The sequence below is a fragment of the Mollisia scopiformis genome, assembly GCF_001500285.1.
Source record: "Mollisia scopiformis unplaced genomic scaffold LY89scaffold_1, whole genome shotgun sequence".
Classification (NCBI taxonomy): Eukaryota; Fungi; Ascomycota; class Leotiomycetes; order Helotiales; family Mollisiaceae; genus Mollisia; species Mollisia scopiformis.
Window position 1 is genome coordinate 1,352,243 of NW_017263581.1, and position 23,457 is coordinate 1,375,699.

At 47.8% G+C, this 23,457-nt stretch overlaps 11 protein-coding genes across 11 annotated transcripts; 6 read left to right on the forward strand and 5 right to left on the reverse strand.

Moving 5' to 3' along the window:
- Window positions 1-245: 245 nt before the first annotated feature.
- LY89DRAFT_662932 (uncharacterized protein) lies at window positions 246-1,821 on the forward strand (the record flags this gene model as incomplete). Its single annotated transcript, XM_018212675.1, has 3 exons — window positions 246-300; window positions 486-949; window positions 1,006-1,821. The coding sequence occupies 3 exons, from the start codon at window positions 246-248 to the stop codon at window positions 1,819-1,821; spliced, it is 1,335 nt and encodes a 444-aa protein (XP_018078529.1).
- An 854-nt stretch (window positions 1,822-2,675) lies between these two features.
- LY89DRAFT_776338 (uncharacterized protein) lies at window positions 2,676-4,306 on the forward strand. Its single transcript, XM_018222032.1, has 2 exons — window positions 2,676-2,965; window positions 3,035-4,306. Exon 2 carries the CDS (start codon window positions 3,130-3,132, stop codon window positions 4,210-4,212), a length of 1,083 nt encoding a protein of 360 aa, XP_018078530.1. The 5' UTR covers window positions 2,676-2,965; window positions 3,035-3,129; the 3' UTR covers window positions 4,213-4,306.
- A 341-nt stretch (window positions 4,307-4,647) lies between these two features.
- LY89DRAFT_13831 (uncharacterized protein) lies at window positions 4,648-7,265 on the reverse strand. Its single transcript, XM_018205296.1, has 2 exons — window positions 7,146-7,265; window positions 4,648-7,089 (listed from the first exon to the last, which is right to left on the reverse strand). Exon 2 carries the CDS (start codon window positions 6,823-6,825, stop codon window positions 4,858-4,860), a length of 1,968 nt encoding a protein of 655 aa, XP_018078531.1. The 5' UTR covers window positions 6,826-7,089; window positions 7,146-7,265; the 3' UTR covers window positions 4,648-4,857.
- A 422-nt stretch (window positions 7,266-7,687) lies between these two features.
- On the reverse strand, window positions 7,688-8,987 carry LY89DRAFT_13844 (uncharacterized protein). The gene has a single exon (XM_018205297.1). It carries the CDS (start codon window positions 8,774-8,776, stop codon window positions 7,892-7,894), a length of 885 nt encoding a protein of 294 aa, XP_018078532.1. The 5' UTR covers window positions 8,777-8,987; the 3' UTR covers window positions 7,688-7,891.
- LY89DRAFT_634105 (uncharacterized protein) lies at window positions 8,987-11,078 on the reverse strand. Its single transcript, XM_018211378.1, has 2 exons — window positions 10,040-11,078; window positions 8,987-9,973 (listed from the first exon to the last, which is right to left on the reverse strand). The coding sequence occupies exons 1-2, from the start codon at window positions 10,858-10,860 to the stop codon at window positions 9,199-9,201; spliced, it is 1,596 nt and encodes a 531-aa protein (XP_018078533.1). The 5' UTR covers window positions 10,861-11,078; the 3' UTR covers window positions 8,987-9,198.
- A 442-nt stretch (window positions 11,079-11,520) lies between these two features.
- Window positions 11,521-12,690, forward strand: LY89DRAFT_546681 (class II aaRS and biotin synthetase; the record flags this gene model as incomplete). Its single annotated transcript, XM_018208253.1, has 1 exon — window positions 11,521-12,690. A coding segment is annotated over one exon (1,170 nt), but the record flags the coding sequence as incomplete, so codon positions are not given.
- A 191-nt stretch (window positions 12,691-12,881) lies between these two features.
- Window positions 12,882-13,650, reverse strand: LY89DRAFT_679384 (uncharacterized protein). The gene is made up of 2 exons (XM_018213858.1): window positions 13,441-13,650; window positions 12,882-13,361 (listed from the first exon to the last, which is right to left on the reverse strand). Exons 1-2 carry the CDS (start codon window positions 13,550-13,552, stop codon window positions 13,159-13,161), a joined length of 315 nt encoding a protein of 104 aa, XP_018078535.1. The 5' UTR covers window positions 13,553-13,650; the 3' UTR covers window positions 12,882-13,158.
- Window positions 13,651-13,788: 138 nt separating this feature from the next.
- On the forward strand, window positions 13,789-14,937 carry LY89DRAFT_713087 (acetylserotonin methytransferase-like protein-like protein). The gene is made up of 2 exons (XM_018218025.1): window positions 13,789-14,047; window positions 14,095-14,937. Exons 1-2 carry the CDS (start codon window positions 13,811-13,813, stop codon window positions 14,707-14,709), a joined length of 852 nt encoding a protein of 283 aa, XP_018078536.1. The 5' UTR covers window positions 13,789-13,810; the 3' UTR covers window positions 14,710-14,937.
- Window positions 14,938-15,762: 825 nt separating this feature from the next.
- LY89DRAFT_679385 (dehydrogenase with different specificitie) lies at window positions 15,763-17,330 on the forward strand. Its single transcript, XM_018213859.1, has one exon. It carries the CDS (start codon window positions 16,247-16,249, stop codon window positions 17,180-17,182), a length of 936 nt encoding a protein of 311 aa, XP_018078537.1. The 5' UTR covers window positions 15,763-16,246; the 3' UTR covers window positions 17,183-17,330.
- Window positions 17,331-18,816: 1,486 nt separating this feature from the next.
- On the forward strand, window positions 18,817-19,752 carry LY89DRAFT_634121 (uncharacterized protein; the record flags this gene model as incomplete). Its single annotated transcript, XM_018211379.1, has 3 exons — window positions 18,817-18,890; window positions 18,968-19,350; window positions 19,437-19,752. 3 exons carry the CDS (start codon window positions 18,817-18,819, stop codon window positions 19,727-19,729), a joined length of 750 nt encoding a protein of 249 aa, XP_018078538.1. The 3' UTR covers window positions 19,730-19,752.
- A 183-nt stretch (window positions 19,753-19,935) lies between these two features.
- Window positions 19,936-22,465, reverse strand: LY89DRAFT_776347 (uncharacterized protein). The gene is made up of 2 exons (XM_018222033.1): window positions 22,139-22,465; window positions 19,936-22,064 (listed from the first exon to the last, which is right to left on the reverse strand). The coding sequence occupies exons 1-2, from the start codon at window positions 22,192-22,194 to the stop codon at window positions 20,138-20,140; spliced, it is 1,983 nt and encodes a 660-aa protein (XP_018078539.1). The 5' UTR covers window positions 22,195-22,465; the 3' UTR covers window positions 19,936-20,137.
- Window positions 22,466-23,457: the final 992 nt, after the last annotated feature.

Consider the following 23,457-nt stretch of genomic DNA (forward strand, 5'->3'; position numbering starts at 1 on the left):
GCCCAAGTGCGAAACTTGTCCGTCCGAACATGCACCCGGTCGGGGTCACCGGGATGGGGGAGCATGTTACAATCCAGCCGACGCGCCAAGTCGACAAGGCGCTTACTGGATTGATGAAGGAGTTTTGCTTATTTGACACTATATGGGGGGAAAGAGTTGGGGCTGAATGAGGTTAGCGCGTGATTTACAAGGCTGAGGTCAGCGGGGTCGGATGGGGTTGATGGCTACATAGGTAGGTAGGTAGGATGGATTCAGCTTTATGGCAGGAAGCACGTGGGCTAGCTAGTGGACTTGACGATTGTATGTAAAATTCTGAGCTTCCTGCCGACGAATTTGAGATTTTCATATGATCTTTGCTCACGCGCAAGTACTTCAGAACACAAGTACTCGGCTTCGATTGCACGTCCTTCCACCATAAAGTACGACCTTCGTGTTGTACTCCTCATTAATTGCAAGCCAATATCTTTGAATACAATTCAATTCAGCTTCCGAATTACAATTCGACATAGAATCATCTTCATTGCTCTTGCGCAACGATTTCGAGAGTACGTCTCCATTCGGAGCACCCACTCGATATCTGTCACGCAACATGACAGCACGTCTTTACGAGCAACGAGATTCGGCAGCCGCGATGGACCAGACCGTGGATACTGTGGTAAAGAGTGCAAATGACACTGCCAATCCCAAGATGTTGACTTCTGCGCTCGAGGGAGGAAATTCTCGTGCTGGAGCCCGTACACTCGAGTCGTTGACCCCGGCTCTTGAAGGTGATTCTATCATCAAGAATGCCTCTCAAATTCTGCACCCATCAACTCTCTGTCAAAGCCTCATTACAGCAAGTCATGAGCCAAAGTCGATTTCTACTGAAGCTGCTACGCCAAAGGTTTCATTGCCACTCACGGAGTTCCATCTCTTTTCGAAACTTCCCATCGAACTCAGGACCATGGTGGTGCGTATCGATCCCAGCACCTGTTATTGACAGACCCCGAGACTAATCTGTTGTAGTGGAAGGAAGTGTTCCCGGAGGAGGCTCGTATAGTTGAGATCTTGTGGACCGAGGATCGCGAGTTCAGCACCAGAATTCCTATTCCGATCGAGTTGCACCTATGCTCTGAGAGTCGTTCTCTTGCCTTGAAGAAGTACAAAGTCCTAGAAGTCGAAAACAACGTACCCGAGAGCACAGACAGTGAGACGAATACAAAGAGTGCAGCGAAGGCTGCCAAGCTTAGCCCCCAGGAGTCCAGCGAGAAGTCCCTTCGGCCTTTCCGTGCCTACTTCAACTGCGCCAAAGACGTGCTTTACTTCCCAAAGAATTGTGACACTATAAACAATTATGGGGAAATCTTTGGGTCCTTCTTGTGTAAGCTCAATCACGAAGCAATATCGACCTTACAACATCTTGCCCTTAACGACCCACAAGCCGCTTACACTTTGACGAAGTCGAATCTCCTTAAGTTATCCAAACTCCGAACAATTTATGTGATTGCTACGGATGTACTCCATTGCTGGGGGCTTTGTGAACTCAATCACTGCAACTCATTACCGCCTTACCAAGCACCAACCGGGTTCAAGAGAAGAAGTACCCAGAGGTCAGTAGTCTTAAGATCGTCTTCAGATCCAGGAGTTAGTCGCACAATAAGCCTCGACAACATATGGGCAAAGATGGTCAAGAAGGAAATACCAGGCTGGAAGACTCGTTTACTGGCTAGAGGTGCAGGCAAAGCAATGGTGGTGCAGCTGGATTTTCAACTTATTGATATTCTTCGAGCGGGATCATCTTCGAACGCATCCAGCAAGCGGGATAAACATCTTCAAGGATAACGAGTTCTTGCGATCTCAAAAATTCGGTGAGTCCTCCTTCGGAGCAAGTCTCCTTTTCCCGCTCGGTGAAGCTTCCTCCCAGCGACCATATCTGATAGTCGTCGACATTGAAGATTGTCGTTCAACAAATATTTGAAACGTGTTGACTGATTCAAAGCGCTCTAGAGCAGAGAACAACAAGGTCACACTCATGTGCTCTGATGGCTTCAGGTGATCAACGGAGGGACTTCCGTCTCCTGCGAAGCACCGATGATGGTCTATGGACAACAATGGCATGGCGACTAGGAGGGTGGCAGAGGCAAAAAAACTCCCTACATGATACTGAGATTGGAATTAATCTAAATAATACAAGAACGAGTCCTTTCCTTTTGCAGGCCGAGTTTGCTTTCGTGATTGAAAAGTGCTTGCCTCTGACGAAGACTTGACCTTTCTTTATGTATATAACGGTTGTGATCTTTATGTTGTGATTTGGTCTCTTGTCAGACTCTGGATTGTTTGTGGGATGCGTGTCACCTGAAGTTAAGGTTTATTAGTGAAGTGATTCCTTCGCTCCTGCCTCAATATCCTAAATGCGCAATTTCTTACCTTCCTCTATCATTCCACTCCCAAAGCGGCAGCTGCATCTTACTCTGGAAAGAGCGAGTTCTCCATAGTAATCCAAATACAATTATTAGGATCAAAAGTGAGTTGCTAGGAATCGTTCTAGCATGACCTCGAGTCTTCGGTCACGTGTCGCAGGAACGCTCCTTCCTTTTCCAGAAGTCAGATTTACTAGACCATGCTCAGTCCTTATATCAACATGCGCTCACTCATTTGAACTCCTTCTGATTCACTCCTATTCATACATGTCATAGTGCGGGACCAGCGGACTAGTGTGCAACGCCCCGCTTAAGAGGCACATTAACCCCCTCTGCTTCCGCTACTTCTTCCATCATTCGCATCCACAACACAACATTTTCAACACGGATAGTCGCCGGTATCAGTACTGAATACTCTTCGTCATTCGCTCTCCTTACCTTGTCTAAACTTCTTGCTTCTCGAGCGCAAAATTTGCGCTAGTTGGATGGTCGCCGTTGGGAGTTTATTAAAAAGGTTGCGCTCTCTTTCTGTTTGCGCTTCGCGACCGCAAATAGTATCATTCCTCGTATGTAATACAACCTTTGCATGATATAAACTTCTTCTAAATGAGCATCCCTCCTAACGACGACATTAGTAGACCACCTAAGTCATTGCGCCCTCATAGCTCTCCCAGTGCATTCGACAATCCGTCAAGTACACTCCTTCATCATAGTGTACCATTTGCGCACCATGATCACCATGGCCCATACTTATTCGTCGCTCGTTACATCTCGTGAGCCTGAGGATTCAACTCAAGCGGACGACTCTGTCGCAGTAAATGTTCGATACTTTCCCTCGACAGAGTTGGACACATCAATGGCTCTAATGTCTTTGGATGATCAGACTCAACCAACTCCGGTCGCTGGGCTGGAAGGCGACAACAACATCTCCCCTCCAACACAGGGACCCCTCGCTCAGTTTACCATCTTCGACGACTTGCCATCGGAGCTCAGACTACAGATCTGGCGAGAAGCTATGAGCCCCAGGGTTCTAGAGATCATGTGGAATCGTGACAAAGGCTACTTCTCGGATTGTCGAGACCAAATCCCGGCGCTTATGCACGTCTGTGTAGAGTCTCGCGCTTGTGCGCTCGAAAAGTACATTCCAATGATTGTGGAAAACGAATGCGAAGAGCCGAGTGTAGACGGCTCTGACAGCTCCGACGACGCACCAAATCGACCGAAGGAACCTCCAACACTACCACCTCTGAGCGTGTACATCGATCCTACGAAGGACACGCTCTACCTATCCATGGGGACTTGGGACCTGTCCGGACCTTACACTGGGATGCTCATCGATTTTCTCAGGATCGTGGATTCCACTGTGGCGTCGAAGCTGGAGCATCTCGAGACTGGGTTCGATCACACGATCTTCGTCGTCGCACCTAAAGTCTCAGATGATCTTAATTCCCCACCGCTTCTAACCCGATTTCCCAAGATGAAGACCCTTGGGATGGCGGTCTCAGATATTTGTATCGCTACGCCTATGTACGGAGCCGATCTCTATAGACATACGCAAACCCTCGCACCCCGTCGACCAGCTCTTGGCGTCAAGAACCTAGACCACTCGAGACCTTTCGACACTTACAGATGGTGTCCTTTGACTCGAAGAATCCGCACTACTTCTTTATCCCTGAGTTCCTGGTCTTCCATTCCTACGAAGCTTGCGAGATGGAAGGTACTGTTAATGCAGGGAGGAGCTGACGGAACCTTTTTGGATGACCTTGATATCCAGGTCACTGAGATCGTCAGAGGTGACATGATTAATGGATAAGTCATTATGGATGTGCGGCCATAGACGCGAAATACTTGGGAAGAACCAGGCGTTGGCAAAAGCATAGAAGGGCTGGTGGGCAGTGGTGGTCTCCTGGAGACTGTCACTGGAAAGAAACTTCGTTTTACTAGTGAGCGAAGCGATACACCAAACATAAATACCAGAGAATGACTTTGACTCCGCCTATACTTGAGCTAAGGAGGAATTTCAATGTGTACAGGTCTCAGTTCCACGTGAATCCACTCCCTTGAAAATTAAGCGAGCCCAATCACGTTGCCAGAACTTCCTTCCCACAACCCAGGAATTGAGACCGAGGATTGCAGCAGTTGGCCCCTCCAGGTGATATTTGCGATCGTGCACGTTGATCATTTCCTCCAATGTTTATTTATCATTCCCAATAGCAAATAGGAACCCAAAATCTATTACCATTACTAGTATCGCTGCTGCTATTACAAGCTGGATAATATCCTACAGAAAGAAAGACAGCTATTAAAGCCGTCAAAATTGTAAAGACAAGTCCTAAGGAGCGGATTTTGGTACAGACAGCAATTTAGACCAAAGGAGAAAAACCTATAGGATACAAGATCTAAGAAGTCCAACCCAGTATCCAACAATTTATATTTTTTCCGCCATACACTCTGGCTTTTAAGCCGGCATATCAACCGAAGGCAATTGAACGACCTGGTCACATGACTTCTTCTTGGTCCTGACCCGCATTCTGATATCGAGAAGGTGCTGCTTTAGAAAGCCTGGTAAAGGGCCTGCCAGTGGTTCAAGGTTTGAAGAGCTACTACTGCTCTCAACCTCGATTTTTGCTGGAGGTTCTGGTGGCAAGCTGCTATCCTGCCAAGTAGGCAGAGGCCAATTCTCACGGACACTGTCTTTATATGCGTGCTTAAGCCTCATCTCTCCCTCGAGCTTCTCTTGGAGGTCAGGTCCCTGTACGATATGTGATTCGCAATGGGACACGAAACAGGTTCTGTGTTTTCGCGCGCAGTCTTTTGAGCATGCATCCTCATTGCAGCAGCACCATCCTTTTGGTCTGTCTTTAGACTGGTGGTAGGGATCCCAAAAAGTTTGTCGAGGTGGGACTACAGCACAAAGTTGTCTCCATTCATTTCTTTTTTCCAAGAACCAGCATCTGTAGCAGAATTTGTCTGGAAGCTTTCCGTGACGGTCGGTGTAGTTATTCTCAAAACTGATGTTCCAGGGACAGGAGTGAGATTCTGGATTGTGTCGTGCTTTTTCTTTGGCCCAGGCGCGGCATAACGATAGGAGTTGGACCCTTCTGGCTACGACTTTTTCTCTGACGGTCTCTTCGACATCACAGACATACTTTTCATCGTATTTTCTGTAGCTGTATTTGTGTGGATCGGGAAGCTTCAACCTTTGGCCTAGCATTCGATTGAAATTGTTATCAGCCTTGGCCTTGTTTTGATTGCGAGGCTGTCGGAACAAGGCGAGGCGGCCTCTCCAAGTAAATTGCTTAGATTCGCCAGAGACCGTTTTCTGCAGTTGCGAGCGGTCGATGGAGTATACATCCTGGTATAATCGTATCTCCGTAACAAGTCTCTCCTCGAATATCTTGATCAACTTCGTACCGTCGGGTGCTATCAACATGTATGCTAGGCCGTATAGCATCAGAGAACATTTGGCAAAAGTGGCTGGATTAAGGTCCTCTCCCTTGCAAAATCTCCAGAGTGGCATTCTATGATCCACTGTCTGCATGGAAAAGAACGTTTTCCTGCAGTTATACAGGACCTGAGTTCGATAGAGGTCAATAGCTATGGAATAATGAGCGGTTTGTACAGGAGTGTATCCTTTTCCAGTGCCAGTCCATTTGTGGCGAGTCACCGGGGTGACCCTGCGATGCGTTATCCATATCCAGCGTCCCTGAACCAGATGCTGTATAATGAGCTGCATCACATTGTAAAGTTTCGCTCCTGCCCGCGGTGGACGGTCTTCTGCCTGCGGTGGAATGTCGTCTGGAGTAGCGCTTAGCCAGTGATACGATTTTAAGATCTCGTGCTTCTGGTCGATCCAGAAGACAGAGCTTGCCAACATCTTTGTGGCGGTAGTTGCCATGATTCTGATCTTTCCTTCCTCAACAAAGATCTCGTCTTGATCAATTAGGCATTCCGCAAACTGGATGTTTGCCGCAGGTTCTGATGAATCAGTGTGATCACTGATTTCGATAGCCTTTAGGATAGGCTTCTTGCCGCTAGGTCGAATGAGACGAGTGAAATTGGCCGTCTTCGCCACACTATCTCTCATCCGCTCGATGGGAAAGGATATTCTCTTCTCTTTGGCGGTTAACTTTTCAATCTGGATGCTGACAAGTCTGCTAAACTCCATGATGCCGTTTGAACGAATTAGAACATGCTCTTGGGGAACATTGATCTCTGGAAATCTCATTTGGCCGCTGCGCTTTCTCTTCTCGGAACAGCTGAAATCCTCGAGTCGGGGTCTTTGAGGCCAGATCTCGGCGTTGCTTCTGTATATTGAGCTGACATGAGGGCTTGGGGGGAATGGCTGGGCGACGCTTATGTCAATGTCTTCGACATCTTGGACTCTCCATGCTCCTGACCCTTCAGATCGGCCGTGGTCAGCCATAGCAGGATCCAAAGGTATCTCGGAGATCGTTATGTATTATTAGGCGACTCGTAATCGTATTTATCGTAAGTTGGGTATCGTGAATCGAGTAAAGAAGTTTAGAATAGGCGTTTTGCGACAAGGTGGGTATTCGAAGCAGAGCAGAGCTGTCGCTGTGAAGAGGAAAGGAAAACAACAAATGTTTCGGCTGAAAGATCTCTCAGAGACAATAAGAGTTCGGAAATTTCGAAATGAAGCTCGATTAGGGTGGGATAAGTTTCAAGACTGCGTAAACACCAGTCAGCAAACATTAGCTCAATGGGAATCACGGCACTGCTTACTGGATGACTCTGGGGATTAAAGTATTTTACAAGGCGGCTCTTATAGCTGTGAGCCTTGAGGAGGGTTAAACCCCAAAGGCTCCTTTTTTCCCGTTGTTTGACAATGAAGGAAGGATGGTGTCGAGCGAGAATATGTGAAAGTAGATGACCTCAGAGCCCGTTAGTTGGGCAGTTCCGCCCTGACATGAACTAGACCGTGATCATGACCAAAGCACCCAAAGTAAGGTAGACCCACAGCTGTCAAGGCTGGGACCGGAGCTAGCTAGTCTGCATGTGGGTGGCTAAGCCTTGTGGATATCTGGCCGGATTCTGTTAGTTTCGGCACCCGAATTTAGGAACATCTTCACTTGCCGAATTTTTGCATTCACCAACTCAATACGAGCAGTCGAGTTGTGGTAGTGATGGTTATACATTAAAAATTAGCCTGGGTGATTAAATTATGGTGTATGAAATGCTTTTGGACCTGGGATGTAGAAGCATCGCCGAACGAACGCTGTGCTCATTCTGAAGTGAACAAAAGTGAAAATACAAAAAAAAGCATCACTAGCCTGACTATCTTGTTACATGTAGTTAGTTTTGATCTAACAAGATGAGACTCGTAGAAACGTGGCTCATTACAACGGGAAAACCCCATGCTGGGATAAAATATATACTGTGGGTGAAGGACAGAATATCGGGAAAAAAAGAAAGAAAAAAAGGAGAAAAGCTGGAGGATTAATATCCGAACATGAATCTCTCTACGTCGGCTACTTGAAGTCCGACCCGTTTTCGGAGACCTCGAGGTCCTTTCCTGCGGCGGTCGATGACGAAAAAGCCTTTGGTAAAAGAGCATATCCAGAATCTTGGGAAGTTCCTCCGTTCGTAGAATTTCCGGTTAGTAATAAAGTGGGTAGCCGATTTAAGCAGTCGTCTGCTCCTAGTTGGGATTGCGGCAAAGGATTGTTGGCTCCAGCGAGAGCCTCAGGAGTAACAAGATGCATCACAGGTCGATCGCCCTCCAGACTCAACCTTCCTGTGGTCGTCGTGGCAATTGGAGTGTCTCCATTTCGGAGAGCAACGTAGGAAGGGATAGGGTTCTCGACATGCTCAATATGGCGTGCTGTAATATCCGACTCCGATGATGAGAAAGAATATGCCCTTCTTGGAGTGTGAATGGTTGGAAGAGGACTGGCAAATGGTGTGCTAGACTGCTCTGGAATGGAAGTCTCGATTTGGACTGAAGATGATCTATGTCGAAGACGAAGCGTCAATCTTTCTCTGACGCGCATAGCTCGAAGGTTGATTCGCTCCATATCTGGGTGACAGGAAGGTGCGTCCCGGTTGGAAGAAATTCCGATTTGTTCACCCGCGCTCTCGTCCTGTTGTGAGGAAAAAACCGAATCATGACGGCCATTGAAAGTAGGCAGGATGCGCTCACCAAGACCACAGGAAAAGTAGTCTGGCATGTCGTTTTGAGGAGGAGAAGGGCTTGGAATTAGGCTTCTCTGCGATATTGACAAGTTGAAGTAGGCGTGGTCAAACAGGTGTTGGTTGCGGCGTCTGAAACGAGGTCGATTTGGTCGTGGGAGTGCAGATATATTGACAATCTCAACAGGCAGCTCCCTTATAGAGTCAAAATATAGAAAAGGCATGCTGGCTGTGGTGTGCTTGAAGTGAGCCGCGGTTGGAAAGTCAAGATCGTGCTCGGTGACTTCTGCCACTTTTTCGCACCAATTTATCAGCACACGAAAGATATGTAGTACAATTGCATGAGGTACCTTTAGTGTTTATCTTTTCGGCGTTCCTATTATACCAGGGCACCAAGTCCAGGGTCGTAAGGAACTATCCTTAATAAAAAAAGTATCGAGTGAATCACAGTCAACGAGCGTGCTGAAACGAGTGAAGCAGGGATGAGAAAGACGTGGATGCGGGGGAACTGCAAAATATGCCACAACGCTGGGTATCATGTATCCACCAAAAAGAAATCCAGCACTAAACGCCAAACTCCTAGCCCATCTGCCATCAACTTCCCTTACCCACACTAAAATGGACTAAGTTTCCTCGATTGACACCATCATCCATCAATCATACTGCCTTCCAGTCGCCCACGCTCCAAAGTCTGTCTGATGTGCGCATCCTCCAATTTGCGTGCATTCTGTCGACTCTCTTCTAGTCGCTCGACGCCTTTCTGGATATTCTCGATATGGACTGATAAGGGAATGTCGAGTCTATCACGTAATAGTTCAGGTGACCCAACTCTTTCTCGTAAGTCTTCCAGTCCTGCACCCATAGCTTGAAGTCGAATAATCGTTCCAGAAACATGTGCGTAAGCAGTCTTCCTATAAACACCAACCTGGTGAAGCAGGTTCAATTGCTTGTCCATCTTGTTTAGCTTGCCGCGATTACCACCAACCATGGTCCACAATTCAGCTAGAATCTCCTCTTTGATTGCTTTCGTGTGCATATCGTCCCGTGTAGCAATACCATGAATAATATCTAGACGGTCCTCGAGATTTGTAAGTACCATCAGAAGTGCTTGGGCTTCGGTAATCAATTTATTGATTTCCTCTTCTACAATTCGGGTGTGCTGAATGTACTGATCCAACAGTATGCTTTCAGTAAACTTGACAGGTTGAAATGGTGCGAGCACTTTGTCGTTAATGAACGCATTGATCGTTCCCCTTGTGGCGTCACGTTCTTGAATGCCGTCCAGAACTCTGGTAGTCCAGCGAGTTGTCGAAATGACACTATCAACTGCCCGACCCACATGACTGTTGAACTTTTGGAGGTCGTACGAAGCAATGCGGGCGGTCTCAATGAAGCCATCAAACTCGAGAACAAGCTCGTTCCTAGTCGCAATCAGCTTGTTAACTAGAAACACCAAAAAAGGACCTACTACCAAGCTGGTGACTTACCTAGAATGTAAATGACTATATCTAACTAGCTGACGTAAATCTCGAATGGATGCCTCGCCACGCTTCATATCCAGAGGAAGAGATACTCCACCGGCGCTTTCTTCAAGAACTTCTTCGAACTTGGCTTGCACGTTCATCAAGTCGTCGAATTGAGCTGTGGGCGGGTCGCCATTTCTGGTGTCGACTCGATGAATGGGGCAGAAAGGCAGGTTTAAGAAACTTGCGCCAGGAATTCGACACACCGGCGATAAAGACGCATATACTGATGTCGTAATGAGATTGCGCGCAATAACAAGTAGGCCAAACAGAAGCCATACTGCGAGAAAGTATGACAGAGGTCGTTTCAGTACTTTGAAAGCGCCAGCAACGATATCTAATAGCCATGATATCATGACGCCGAAATGTTGTGCAGCAACTTCCAAAACGTCTTGAGCGTCGCTGGATTTCTTGTGGGGTTTCGGAAGAGGTACAGGAGTTGGTGAGTCGCTAGGGATAGCCTTTGTCCTCGATCGTTTTTCTGGACTGCCGTTGCTCATGCGCACATTCCGTCTGCGTCCTTCTCGATCGGCGGATCTAGGGCCCCGTAGGCGTGTGCTTCTGCTGGTCGTATCTGCCCATGAACCATCAATAGATTCGACGTCCAGCGAAGGCATTACCAACTCTGGCTCGGGAGACCGATTTGCCCCTCTTGTTGATCTGCGGGGTGGCGTTGTTGTTTGTGGCACATAGTCCTCGTCTTTGGGAGAATTGCTGAGACTATCGTCATCTCCTTCTACAACCCAAGACTCCCCGAGCTGTAGCTTCTGCTTGCCTGAAGTCATCGCGAATATAGGTATATTCGGTGTCGAGAATTGGGAGAATAGAAGACGCGACTTGCGCGGGGCAAACAGCCGCTCTGTGAAAACAAATATATAGTTTATGTTATAGGAGACGATATTCAAGACGAAGGTAGATACAGGAGGAAGGGAGAAAAAGAAGATGTGCCATCAAGGCAACATATAGGTAGTCGGAAGAGAGTAGGGAATAAATAATATCTTGCCTTGATGATCTTTGAATGACGGAGGTCGTGGCAGACTTGCAGGGATTCGCGACAGGGATGCATCGGCCCGTGACGAACGCAGGAAGCTCTCAATCTTTTTCTCGATCAGCTGCAACTCAACGTGATGCGAGCCGTACGAATATTACAACGTTCGAGAGCATCACATGCTGTCCACCGAGTCCTTCGAATACAAAGAGTCATACAAAATGGCTACTGCACGGCCTGCGATGCTCCAGTACCGGTCGCTGCTCCAGCTCCTGCACCTTCACCAGAGATCACGGAGATAGTGGCTCAGGCTGCGGCAAATAAAGCCAAGAACTCGAAGGATATCTTGCCTCCAGTAGGTCCAGCAGATCACAGACAGTTAGCTATCGAACAAGAACTATTCACCACATCTCCATATAGCCCAGGATCGCCGTTGTTCCTTCCCAATGGCACCAAGCTCTTCAATAAGCTGACGAACTTCCTGCGAGCTCAATACGATCATTATGGATTCCAAGAAGTCATTACACCCACGATATACAAGAAATCCCTATGGGAGAAGTCAGGGCACTGGGAGAACTATGCAGAGGATATGTATGCCGTTACTGGTAGAGGGGCGTCGGGTGAGAAGGAGGGCCGCCAGATAGGAGAGGACGAGGAATATGGATTGAAGCCCATGAATTGTCCTGGACACTGTCTACTTTTCGCATCGCAGAAGAGAAGCTATCGAGACCTTCCAATACGCTTTGCCGATTTCAGTCCTTTACATCGAAATGAGATACATGGGGCTTTGAGTGGTCTGACCAGAGTGCGACGATTTCACCAAGACGATGGGCACATTTTCTGCCGGCCTTCACAAATTCGAGAAGAGATCTCCAAGACCTTAGATTTTGTCAAGACAACCTACCAGACTTTTGGTCTCGGCCCTTATAGGCTCGCACTCTCGACAAGACCAACAGACAATTTCATTGGAACACTCGAGGACTGGAACACTGCAGAACAAGCATTGAGAGATTCTTTGGACGAAAGCGGCCAAGTCTGGACGATTAACGAAGGCGATGGAGCATTTTATGGTCCGAAGATTGACATAATTTTGAAAGATTCTGATGGCAAAGAACATCAGACCGCTACGATCCAGCTTGACTTCCAGCTCCCAGAACGATTTGGTTTAGAATACCAAGCTCCAGCACCTTCGCTAGAACAACGAGGATTGACAACAGAAGATCCTGCCCAACTCGAGGTCGAGGGACCCGTAACCCCCGTACTCATCCATCGAGCAGTTCTGGGATCTGTGGAGAGGATCATGGCTTTATTGATTGAGCATTATAATGGCCGTTGGCCATACTGGCTGAACCCTCGTCAGGTGATCCTCATCACAATCAATGATTCATCGGAAGTGGTGAAATGGGCTGAAAAGGTTAAGAGAACGTTACAGGGCACAGGCGGTAGCCGGAGTTGGGGAGGAGCAGTTCTTGCCGGTGATAAGATATCTGTTGACATTGATTCTACTCCTCGATCCGTGAAGAAGAAAGTTTCAGAAGCAAAACGAAAACGATATGCTGTGGTCGTGGTCGTGGGAAACCAAGACATTGAGCTTGAGCGTGTCGTCGCCGATTTCACTGGCATCCCGGACCCTAAAGGCATGCTTCTGCGGAGTGGGATCCTGAGACAAATATCGGCTCAAAAGAATGGCTCTAGACTACAGATTAATAGCAAGAGCAAAACAGCAGATGGAAAAGATCTTCCACTCCTCGATCCAGCAGAACTAGGAAGGTTTGAGATGAATCCTGGATGGTTGAAGAATTTTCTAGACGGTTTACAGAAGAGCTACTTCTATGATAGCCCATATGAAGGCCAACCTCCTCTGAAGGAATGATATTATATGTATGAATATACCAAGACCTCACATGTAACTTCTTAGAATGTAATAACTTCGTGCATTTGATGACGCTTCCAATTCGCAATTCGTGGTATCAACCATTTTGCCCAGCTGACCGTAACGCCCTCGAATATTCCTCAGCCTCGAATTGTATACAATGCACGGTAAATGTAGCTTCCGCGCATCTCAGCAAGCAGTATGTTTCGTCCACATAGCAATTCATCGCCTCATTCCATCCTCCACTTGACCTCCCAGTTCCTCAATCCTGCCAACCAATCTCCTTCTTTCTGCTAGTTGTAGTCGCATGTAGTCAACTGTTTTCTTCAGAACCACGCTTTCACTTCGTCCTTGACCTTCTAAGCCGGGTACTAATTCGGTGAGCCGGTCAAAGCCTTCGCGGATTGCTTGTCTGCGTTTCTGTTCTGATATTTCTCTTAGCAGACGTTCCATTCTGAAGCACTTGTGCTGTTTAATCAGCGAGTATATAAGATTATAACATACCAGAGGCAATATGATTCGCTTTCTTCTCATGCTCCGAGAGCCTTGGTTTCTCCTCCAAACCATTCGACGAGCCGGCATTGGCAGAACCCTCACGAGTAGGAGAAGTCGACATTCTGGACGATGGCATGAGGTTCACGTATCATCATCTGGTACCTCCTTTTCACCCAAAGGACATTGCACGAGGGGCTAGTTTATTGTCCTCGGTTTCGGTCATGTTGGGCTATCACATGCTCGTGACCTCACGAGGCTTTCAAACCCCCGCCAAGCTAGTCCCGTTTGAGAACCCTTGTCAGCCTTGTCAGTGCCAAGTTCTCAGGCACAGCCGCACATCGTTCGTAGGATTTACAAGCAAAAGTCATTGATCGTCAACATGTCGGAAAAATTGGTACCATTGTTGGGAGAGGATCAGAAGGGAACTCCGCCAACATATGAAGCTGCAGCAGCACAGCATGGAGCTCTGCCAACGAGAAATGGTCCCCCGCCATCCGGTGCCAAGCCTCTGCCTCGCGGCCCATTTCCCCTGGATATTCCAGTTCTCAATCAATTGAAAGGAAAAAGAGTTATTCTTGCATCGGCGAGTCCGCGGAGGAAACAATTATTAGCTACTGTAAGTATATCCATTCCTGCATCCATTCAGCAAACTAATAATTCCAGATTGGCCTCGTAAACCTCGAAATCCTTCCTTCCACTAAACCCGAAAACCTCTCAAAAGCAGACCTTGGCCCATTCGAATACGTCCTCCAAACCGCCGTACAAAAATGTCTCGATGTATATACTGTTGCGTTAGAGAATTCCCTGGCCTCGATACCAGACCCCTCCCTCGTTATTTCGGCCGATACGGTCATCGTTACCAATAGCGGGCATATCCTCGAGAAGCCACGGAGTGAGAAAGATCATATCAGTATGTTGAAGATGTTGAGAGATCAGAAAGTACATAAGTGTTATACGGCTGTTACGGCATTGGCGCCGAGAGAAGATGCGAGGGCTCCGGGGTATAATATTGAGACGGCGGTGGAGGAGACGAGGGTTATATTTGCTGCTGAAGTTAGTGATGAGTTGATTGAGGCTTATGTTAAGACTAGAGAGGGCGTTGATAAAGCTGGAGGATACGGAATTCAAGGGATGGGGAATCTGCTGGTTGAGAGGATTGAGGGGAGCTTTGATAATGTGGTTGGATTGCCGGTGAGAGCAACGTTAGCGTTGATTGAAAAGGTTGTTTTTAATCAGGGCGATGATGCTGGTGATGAGGACGAGGAAGAGGATGAGTAGATCAAGTAGGAAACGAGGTCTCAATATAGCAGGAGCTTCTGGGTTTTAAGAATGGGATCACTGATGCAATTGGCATCCAAAAGCTCTCTGGGCCAAAATTATGCCTGGAACGACATGCCGGTGGCAATACTTTAGGCGAGAGGAGGCCGAATTAAACTTTGATACCGATAGAAATAAGAAATGGAACGGTATACATACAAACAGGCCCAGACTTCAGATTACAGTCTGTGAATCTAGTCTCCAGTCACTTACTTCAGTTTTGCCCATGGATGCAGCTCCAGATGTGACGATATTGTATCTGGTGTTGATTGAAGTGTATTCTTGCTCTTGCTCTGGATCTAGCGCAAGCATGCGTCAATGGAGAAATAATGCGGCTAATGGACAAGTGTCACCGGCTTGTAGACTGGAAAGCATGCTCATCATTCAATGTATGTCGAGTTACTTAATGAGTTTCCGAGAGGAGAATGTCATATATCTTGTCTTAAATCTCAGGCGGTAACTTGCCAAAGAGGCTGAAGATTGTGAGGAAAGCCATGATGATGTGGCGTACCCAATGAATCGAGATCTCATGAGTATTATGAATAACGTATGATTAGAGCTTTGGTTTGCAAATCTGATTTAATGGTGTAAGAATCCAGTTCAAAACTAGCTTAGCTTTGCAGTTATGTTCCCACTTGGTACCGTTTCTGGAGGAGAAGCAGAAGATGACGGAGTCAAAGAGTATGATAACTTTCCCGAACAAAATTCTCAATACTTCTCGGTAGTAGCTACCTGGGTATGCAGAGAGGAAAAGCAGAATCATTTGACAAAGTGCGAACTTATGTGGCTTGATGGCAAGCACCCTCAAAAGATTGAATGTGGTCTCATCGCTAAATATTTTCACCTTGAGCAAAGTCAAGAATTGAGTATCATGATTGAAACTTGACTGAAGAGGTCGGTGTTTTCTCCAAGGTCCGTGACAACCCGGCAAACCAGAGCCAAGCACGTGACCGTCGACGACCTCAATCCATCAGCTCGTCGGTATCGGTTCCTGCTTTGTTCCATCTAGTGGTGAGGATTTCAAGTTGACATGTACCCCAGATATCGTCAATTTGCATATTCCGAGTGGAATAAATGTGTTCGAGTCATGTCAGAGCTCTTGAGTGGTTTGTTTGTTCATTCGGGTGTGAAGTTCGTCCGATAGTTCGTCTGAATGTGAGCATGGCGACTCGAGTATATATATGAGGAGTTTGAGACAGGTCTCTTTCTCCAAGCCACCCATTTCAAAGACATTCCTGTCTTTGCGCTTTGACTGTAGCAACTGCGCTTGTTCCTTTACTTTGCTCGTCGTTCCTATTTTCGGTCTCGATATCAAGCGTGCCACCGTTACTGTGCAGCGTCTTGCCGATTCGTCAATCACATCGGCTCTTGCGTTCACTCTAATTGGTGACTACATCTTCAACATGGCGCCTTTCGACCCAGTGAAGGAGATTCCTGACCTTTCAGGACAAGTGATCCTGATCACTGGTGGTATGTGCCTTGCCAGCCTCAATTGAACATGGAGTGGTGGCGAGCTTATCTTCACGAGTACATGATTAACAACTATTCAGGCACCGCTGGTCTTGGGACTCAAGCCATTCTACTTTTGGCAGCGCATAATCCTGATAAGATATACTTCACTGGTCGCTCTACTACCAAGGCCAATGAAGTGATATCCGATGTCAAGACCAAATTCCCATCCGTCTCAGTTACTTTCATTGAACTTGACCTTGCATCACTATCTTCTGTCCAGGACGGTGCCAAGATATTCCTCGCCGCCAATACTAGGCTCGACAAACTCATCTGCAATGCAGGTGTGGCGGCTTTACCTCCGGGTCTCACCAAAGACGGATATGAGCTCCAATTCGGCACAAATCACATGGGTCATGCTTTGCTTGTCAAATTACTTCTACCAACCTTGACCGAAACCACGAAACTGGCGGGTACTGATGTCCGTGTTGTGTTTCTATCTAGCGAAGGGTATTCTGGACATCCCAGCGGCGGTATAATCTTCAAGGACTTGAAGACGACCCAGAACTTCGCTATCATGGGTCCTTGGCAGAGATATGGTCAATCGAAACTGGCCAACGTTCTCTACCCTGCGGAGCTCGCTCGAAGATACAAAGACTCAGGTATCAAATTCTTGAGCATCCATCCGGGAGTGTTCAACACCAGTCTCATCAAGGATCTCCCTTGGGGCCAAAGAGCATTCCTTCATTCGGCTAATGCAATAATGATGCGCGGAATCAAGGATGAGACGAAGAATGGACAAGGTGCCTGGAATACTTGTTGGGCTGCCACAGCGACAAAAACGTCGAATGGGAAGGATATTGTCAACGGAGAGTACTACTCTCCTGTAGGCGAGCCGGTCAAGAAACTCAGGGAAGGCAATAATGCAAAACTGGCGGGGCAGTTGTACGACTATACGGAGAAAGAACTAGCGAGTTGGAATTAAGCTAGTGGATAGCCCAAGATGGCTTGATGGCGACAGTAGGTCTTTTGATGGAGAGTTGTCTGGTTTTTGTACCTTGTTAGTTGTACTGCATGTCATCTGAGATATTTATTTTGCTGTGCATAATCTGTTCGTAGCGGACAAACTCGGTACCTATTGACTACTTTTCAATTCAATGGATATTATCGACGATCTCTATTGCTTCCACTACCGCAGTCTTATCTCTTCTGTGCTAAGTTCCTATAATTTGCTGATGTCCAGGTTTCAGACGGACTTTTTGTTATCAAAGCTGAGTGTGATGCATGTGTTTAAGCAGGTGCCTGCCATTCTCAGAGGGAGTGAAAGTCTACATCTGCGAGTCCGCTCCCCATGGCGAGGAAGGCTCGCTTTGCGTGACTGCCATTTCCGTCGAGGCGAACCATGCATAAGCGAAGAATCTAACATCCTCTCTCTCCACCCTCGCTGCTCTTCGTTTTCACACAGTCCTTCCCATTCAAATTCAAGATTTAGGATTCTAAGGTTCTAACATATAGATTCTTTCCGAAGGAGCTCGGTTGGGCAATTTGAGTCAATCGTCACCATCCCCCAGTTTCACCCCCTCCTGCTATTTGACATCACACCTCCCGGTTCACCTATCTACATGCCATCTAGCATGTAACTGTATGGAAGTGAGCTCCAGACAACATATCCGCAGAGGTAAGTGCGAAACGCAATACGACACGCGTCGTTTGACAAGCTCACAGTGATTCAATGAGACTAACTCTACGCCAGCACGAAGCTAGGCAATCATTCTACTTCATGTTTCGCCATTCTGTGCATCACAATGGCGCATCCAAGGCCATCAGCTCGCATCTATGAAGGCTTAGACGACCAAACTGACACTCTTGCACTGCGGCTACAGATAGAAGACATCGACAATCTTCTTGCAGCACCTGCAAAGGACGCGACGCGTAATGCAGCTGGCTTGACAGAATGGGAACAGACAATGTTGGTACACAAGGAAGAACTACAACGCAATCTATCCATCATCAGAGACAGACAGTTGTCACACAGTCTAGCCATTGCAGTCCTTCGTATGTGCACCCATTCTCAATGCCTAGCTTCTTTGATATAATATTTGCGAAGCTGACTTCTTGTCCTCAGAAGATGCAAATGCCATTGCAGATCTGGTTGCGGAAGAAAGGCAGGCCGAGAGGGATCGAGCAATGGCTTGTCGGCTTGCTGGCATTTTTGTTCCTCTTAGACTAGCCATTCCCGCTCCGCCGCCGCTACCAATGCCCCAGAGGCCTGCCGAACAATCCGCTCCTATAACAGCCCATCCTGCCTTACCGACTCCTGTTGCGACTCCCCCAGTCACCCGAAGTACAACTGAACAATCAAATAGTCGCAAGCGGGGCAGAGAGGATGAAGATGAAGTTGTTGGCCCGCCTCAGAAGAGGTTGAATACCGGAGAAACCAACTTTTCAGAAGCACAATGTCCAGCCAAGTCAGGGACAATCTCAGCTCTCGACACAACTACACACGTTGATGTCCTGGCTAAGGTCACCGCTTCTGCTTCCGGATCCCCAGAAGAAAACCCAGAACTCAAGCCATGTATCAGCTGCAGTGATGACTTCAACAACGATTTGCTAGCTCACATGCCATGCGGACATGATTACTGCTCTGACTGCCTACAAACAGTCGTCATCAACGCCCTTGTCGATGAAGCTTTGTAGGTCTCACCTATATTTTTCAATTTCCCATCGTTTCTGGTATAAGTAGATTCAAGCCGTTCTAATTCCAATACAGGTACCCACCTCGATGCTGTAGACAGCCCTTCGATATGGATTCTATGCGACCATTCCTACCCCCAGAAATAATCAGTGGTTTCCACCTCAAGAAGACCGAGTATGGCACCAGCAATCGAATCTACTGCTCGAATGCAATCTGCTCGTCTTTTCTTTATCCTGACAACATTGCTGGCGACAAAGCGAAGTGCCCCCTATGTTTCACTTTGACCTGTACAATCTGTAAAGCTCCAGCCCACATTGGAGACTGTCCTCAGGATGGTGCTCTTCAAGAAGTCCTGAGTTCGGCTACCGGAGAAGGCTGGAAGCGCTGCGGAAATTGCAAAGCGATGGTTGAGCTTCGCACGGGTTGCAATCACATCACTTGCCGTTGCAAAGCCGAATGTATGTCCCTAATTTTCCTTCCCCTCTCTTTGTCTCAATGTCCTGGCATTTTCAGGACATTCAACTGACCTAAGTTATCGAAACAGGGTGTTACGTTTGTGGTGCTACATGGAAAAGGTGCCAATGTCCTCAATGGCAAGAGGCTATGTTATTGGAGCGAGCTGCACGTGCAGCTGGAAATGCTGAGGGACAATTACCTCAAGCACCAGCCGTCGTTCCTGCCCAATTGGTTGCCCCCGCTCCAGCTCCTGTCGTTCCTGTTCCGGCTCAAATAGCAACCGCACGCCATCATGTCCTTGCTCGCCACCATGATTGCGATCACGACAACTGGGTGAAGGAATGGGGTGAAAGTTCATGTGATGAATGCAGAAGGGACTAGCAGCAGTATCTTTTCCGCTGCACTAATTGTAGTATTAAAGTTTGCTATAACTGTATAACATATCGGCTTTGAGTTTCTGGTCACCAAAGGACAATTTGCAGAGCTCTTAAAGTATCTAGGATGGCTTGCTTAGCACAAGGCGTATATTCGAAAATATGACTACTTTACGCACTAAAACAGATATTCAAGACTATTTCATTGTTGAACTTTCGAATACCTATATCATACAAAGCAAGGCTCCATGCATCGTACAACCATCGTGTATGCTTACCGATTGAACGCCTAGTTGTACGGTATATATGAAGAAGAAATCCCCCAACCAACCTATCCCATAACCCCCCCAAAACTCCCGCAAACCACCGATAATCATAATCAAGAAGAACAGAGAGAAGAAGAAAAAAAGAACAACTACCACCTAAAAACCTCCCTCTTCTGCACAAACATCCCCTTCTCAACATCCATCTGCAAACACCCCAAATTGGCCCTCCGCTCCAGCAAATCAAACCGCATCGCCGCCTTCCTAACCCTCATCTCTTCCGGGATCGGCAATTCTCCCTCTCCTCCTCCTTCTTCCTCCTCTTGCTGTGCCCCCGGACTCGCACTCTTACTACTAAAGCGCCTCGCGCCCTCCTCCTCGAGCCCGATGACCCATCGTCCGAGCGCGACAGTGGCGACGGAGTCCCAGACGCCTTCGCGGCGCGGGTGGTCTTCCATTAGCGCTAGGGCGCGGCGGCGGAGGGTCCTGTTGCGGCATTTGACGACGACGAGGTAGAGGGGTGGGACGATGCCGATGTCGAAGGCGAAGTGGATTAGGGGGTCGTGTTTTGCTGGGCTTGTTGTGGTTGTGGGGGGAGGAGGTGATTGAGGGGTAGGGCTTGAGTTTGAGTTTGGAGGAGGAGGGGAAGAGGTCGGGGTAGGCGAGCATTGGAGGTGGAGGAGAGTAGTGGTGAGGTCGACTATTTGGCGGAACTCGGGCAGGAATTGGTCGTAGGCGGATTCATTGATGAAGAAGGCGGAGTGGAGGGAGATTTGAGAGGCGATGCTGGATATTGAGAGGGTGAGGGCTGAGATGGCGTCTTGGCCGCCGGTGCAGAGCGAGAGGGTTAATAGGGGAGCGAAGGCCGAAGTCCAGGTTTTTAGCTCGGTGGATAGGGAGGCTTGTTCTGTGATTAGGGGCTGGGAGGAGAGAGTGCTGGATGTAGTTGCTAATGGGATCTTGCCGTCGCACCAAGGCATGGGCGAGATGACTTCGTTCCAGGCTGTGGCTTGGCCGCGGCGGGATGCGGGGGGAGGTGTCTTGGGTCTCTCGAGGGAGCCGCCTGAGGTTCGGGGGACGTGGACTGAGCTTGTGAAGTGCATGAGGCGGCGCGTGATGAGGTCTAGGTAGATGCGAGCTTGTTCCATGCTGGAGAATTGGGTAGGCATGGCTTGGATCGTTTCTCGTCCTTCTTGCTTGAGCATTGAATGTACTTCGACTGGTCGAGGATCAAAGACGCTCATGCTTTGGATCTCCATCCTGCCGAAGGATTGGACGAGGAAGTCTTCGATGACTTCTGGTGCTGGTGAAGAGAAGCCTTGTGGGTGGTGTTGTAGACTCCGATTTTGCTTCGCTACCCAATCCTGGATCAACGCAAGACCGCTTTGAAGCTGGCCTGCTGCCGATTCGTGGTTCCCGTGAATAGCCTCGAAACAAATGATAATGATACAGATGATGAGCGTAGTCCTCATACTCTGATTCCCACTCGAGATATCGTTCCGCATCCTCTTGATAGCTTTATCGTACTGTTCCAAAGCATGCCTATGATGCATATACGACTCACTCGCCAAATCCTCACTCTGGCCCAGTCCCTGACGAGTCCTCGACTCCCTCGTCGTGCCAGGAGCAGGCAAACGTTCAATCTCCAAAAGCAACGTCTGTCCGTCCACAGCACATTTCCCCGCATGCGCCATCTCGTACGTCTTCCCCAACGCCCCAATCGCCACAGCCGCATGCCGGATTGAAGCCTCATGCATACACGCCTGCAGAATCATGCGACTCCACGACTCCGGGTTGAAATACGGACAGATCTCCGCCGCGATACGGTCAGAGAATAGTCTGAAGTAGTGTAACTCGAGTTCGGACTCGAAGAGCGTGGACGCGGGTTGCAGCATCATGGGGCCATGGTTCTTCGGGACCAGCGCCCGGGCTTGCTGCGCGAAAGAGCCGTACGAGGAACTCGGTGGGCGGCGACGACCAGGCAGGTAGCCGCCGCACTCAGTGCCGTACTTGAGACAGCGGATGCACTGCGGTCTGGTCTCGTCGCATTTTACTCTTCGTGCCCTGCACGTGATGCATCTACGTTGGGTCAATATAACGAATCTTGCTCTCGCCACCTCTTATCATGGGAGAAAGGGAGCTTCTTCTCTTACCCCGACTTGACTTTTCTATGAATGACCCGGCCCTGCGACGCCTCCTTGGCGGTCATGGCTCCCCCTCGACCCGGTGCTCGTTCGTTTTAAGGTTCAGACAAGTAGTTCGTAGCTTAGAGACCGAGCGAGCATACGAGGTTGTCGCGTCTAGACATAACATAGAGACTCGCTCTGTCTTTACGGCCGTAACCTTGTCTATGAGCTATAGCCGCTAGAGGGTGGTTTCGCTATACGCTTTGGTCGGAATTTATATAGTGGGATTGAGATCGAGAATTGATCTTCCTCTTTTGCGGTCAAAAGGTTTGATTCGATGCGGCGCTGGCGGACCAATGAGCGCATGCGATCGGGGAGGTGTGCGGCTGAGAGTTTTAGATCTCTACAGCCGATTGCATAACTCGTGACACTACGGCAAAATCAAAAAAGTGAACTTTTTTTGGAACATTTAAATTTTTAGAGTGACTACTCCCTTATTGCGCAACTATAGTGCTTTAAATTAAAAATTTAAATTAGTAACTTTGTAGAGGGTCCTTGAATTAGTGAATGTATTACTTATTTAAAAGAGTGCAGAGGGTGTGGTGAGAATGAGAGCTTATAAGGCTGCCACGCTCAAAATTCAAGGGTTGGAGGGGAAGTGTTGCTGCCTAAGGCTATAGAAAAAGTGGTAAAATGCTTTGGCAGCTTTATAAGCTTTTATTTTCACTACATTTTTTGCACTCTTTGAAATATGTGATGTATTCACTAATTTAAGGGCTCTCTACAAAGTTATTAATTTGGATTTTTACTTTAAGGCGCTGTAGTTGCGCAATGAGAGGGTAGCATTCTTAGATTTTCATAATTCAAAAAAAAAAAAGTTCGGTTGATTTTGCCGTGGTGTCACGAGTTATGCAATCGGCTGTATTTTAAAGTGTTTTTGGCCTCAAGAGAAGATTGAAGCTTGGGAAGCAGAACTTTTTCCAACGGGTTTATGTGAATCTGGTATAGACACAGTCTATAACCTCATCACATTGTCGCTTAATGCACATTATGCATGGAAAAAAGGAGCGTTTGCACTTAAACCAATTTCTTTGTCGGAAGATAAGACCACTTTGAAAGTGCAGTTCTTCTGGCAGAAACAACAAGAAACTCAAACGGCGATAAGTCTTCTAACTACGCCATTTTCGAATGAAGGACTTATTCAGAATACGGACGTCGAATTCGCCCCTGTAACGCTCATCAAGGAAAATGACGGAGATAAGAACTGTTTTAAAATTAAATCCGGGGAATATTTCACGCTTCAAACTAATGACCTGACAACAAAACCGTTGCCCAGCTTCACGCTT

What these genes read in the sequence shown, in the direction of transcription:
- LY89DRAFT_13831 (XM_018205296.1), bottom strand. Translation starts at nt 6,825, where the DNA reads ATGGCTGACCACGGCCGATCTGAAGGGTCAGGAGCATGGAGAGTCCAA.
- LY89DRAFT_634105 (XM_018211378.1), bottom strand. Translation starts at nt 10,860, where the DNA reads ATGACTTCAGGCAAGCAGAAGCTACAGCTCGGGGAGTCTTGGGTTGTA. An exon ending in TATAGTCATTTACATTCTAG is followed by an intron (nt 9,974 to 10,039) that starts GTAAGTCACCAG and finishes GATTGCGACTAG; the next exon opens with GAACGAGCTTGTTCTCGAGT.
- LY89DRAFT_679384 (XM_018213858.1), bottom strand. Translation starts at nt 13,552, where the DNA reads ATGTCGACTTCTCCTACTCGTGAGGGTTCTGCCAATGCCGGCTCGTCG. An exon ending in AGCGAATCATATTGCCTCTG is followed by an intron (nt 13,362 to 13,440) that starts GTATGTTATAAT and finishes GAGAAATATCAG; the next exon opens with AACAGAAACGCAGACAAGCA.
- LY89DRAFT_679385 (XM_018213859.1), top strand. Translation starts at nt 16,247, where the DNA reads ATGGAGTGGTGGCGAGCTTATCTTCACGAGTACATGATTAACAACTAT.
- LY89DRAFT_713087 (XM_018218025.1), top strand. Translation starts at nt 13,811, where the DNA reads ATGTCGGAAAAATTGGTACCATTGTTGGGAGAGGATCAGAAGGGAACT. An exon ending in GGAAACAATTATTAGCTACT is followed by an intron (nt 14,048 to 14,094) that starts GTAAGTATATCC and finishes TAATAATTCCAG; the next exon opens with ATTGGCCTCGTAAACCTCGA.
- LY89DRAFT_776338 (XM_018222032.1), top strand. Translation starts at nt 3,130, where the DNA reads ATGATCACCATGGCCCATACTTATTCGTCGCTCGTTACATCTCGTGAG.
- LY89DRAFT_13844 (XM_018205297.1), bottom strand. Translation starts at nt 8,776, where the DNA reads ATGCCTTTTCTATATTTTGACTCTATAAGGGAGCTGCCTGTTGAGATT.
- LY89DRAFT_776347 (XM_018222033.1), bottom strand. Translation starts at nt 22,194, where the DNA reads ATGACCGCCAAGGAGGCGTCGCAGGGCCGGGTCATTCATAGAAAAGTC. An exon ending in CATAGAAAAGTCAAGTCGGG is followed by an intron (nt 22,065 to 22,138) that starts GTAAGAGAAGAA and finishes GACCCAACGTAG; the next exon opens with ATGCATCACGTGCAGGGCAC.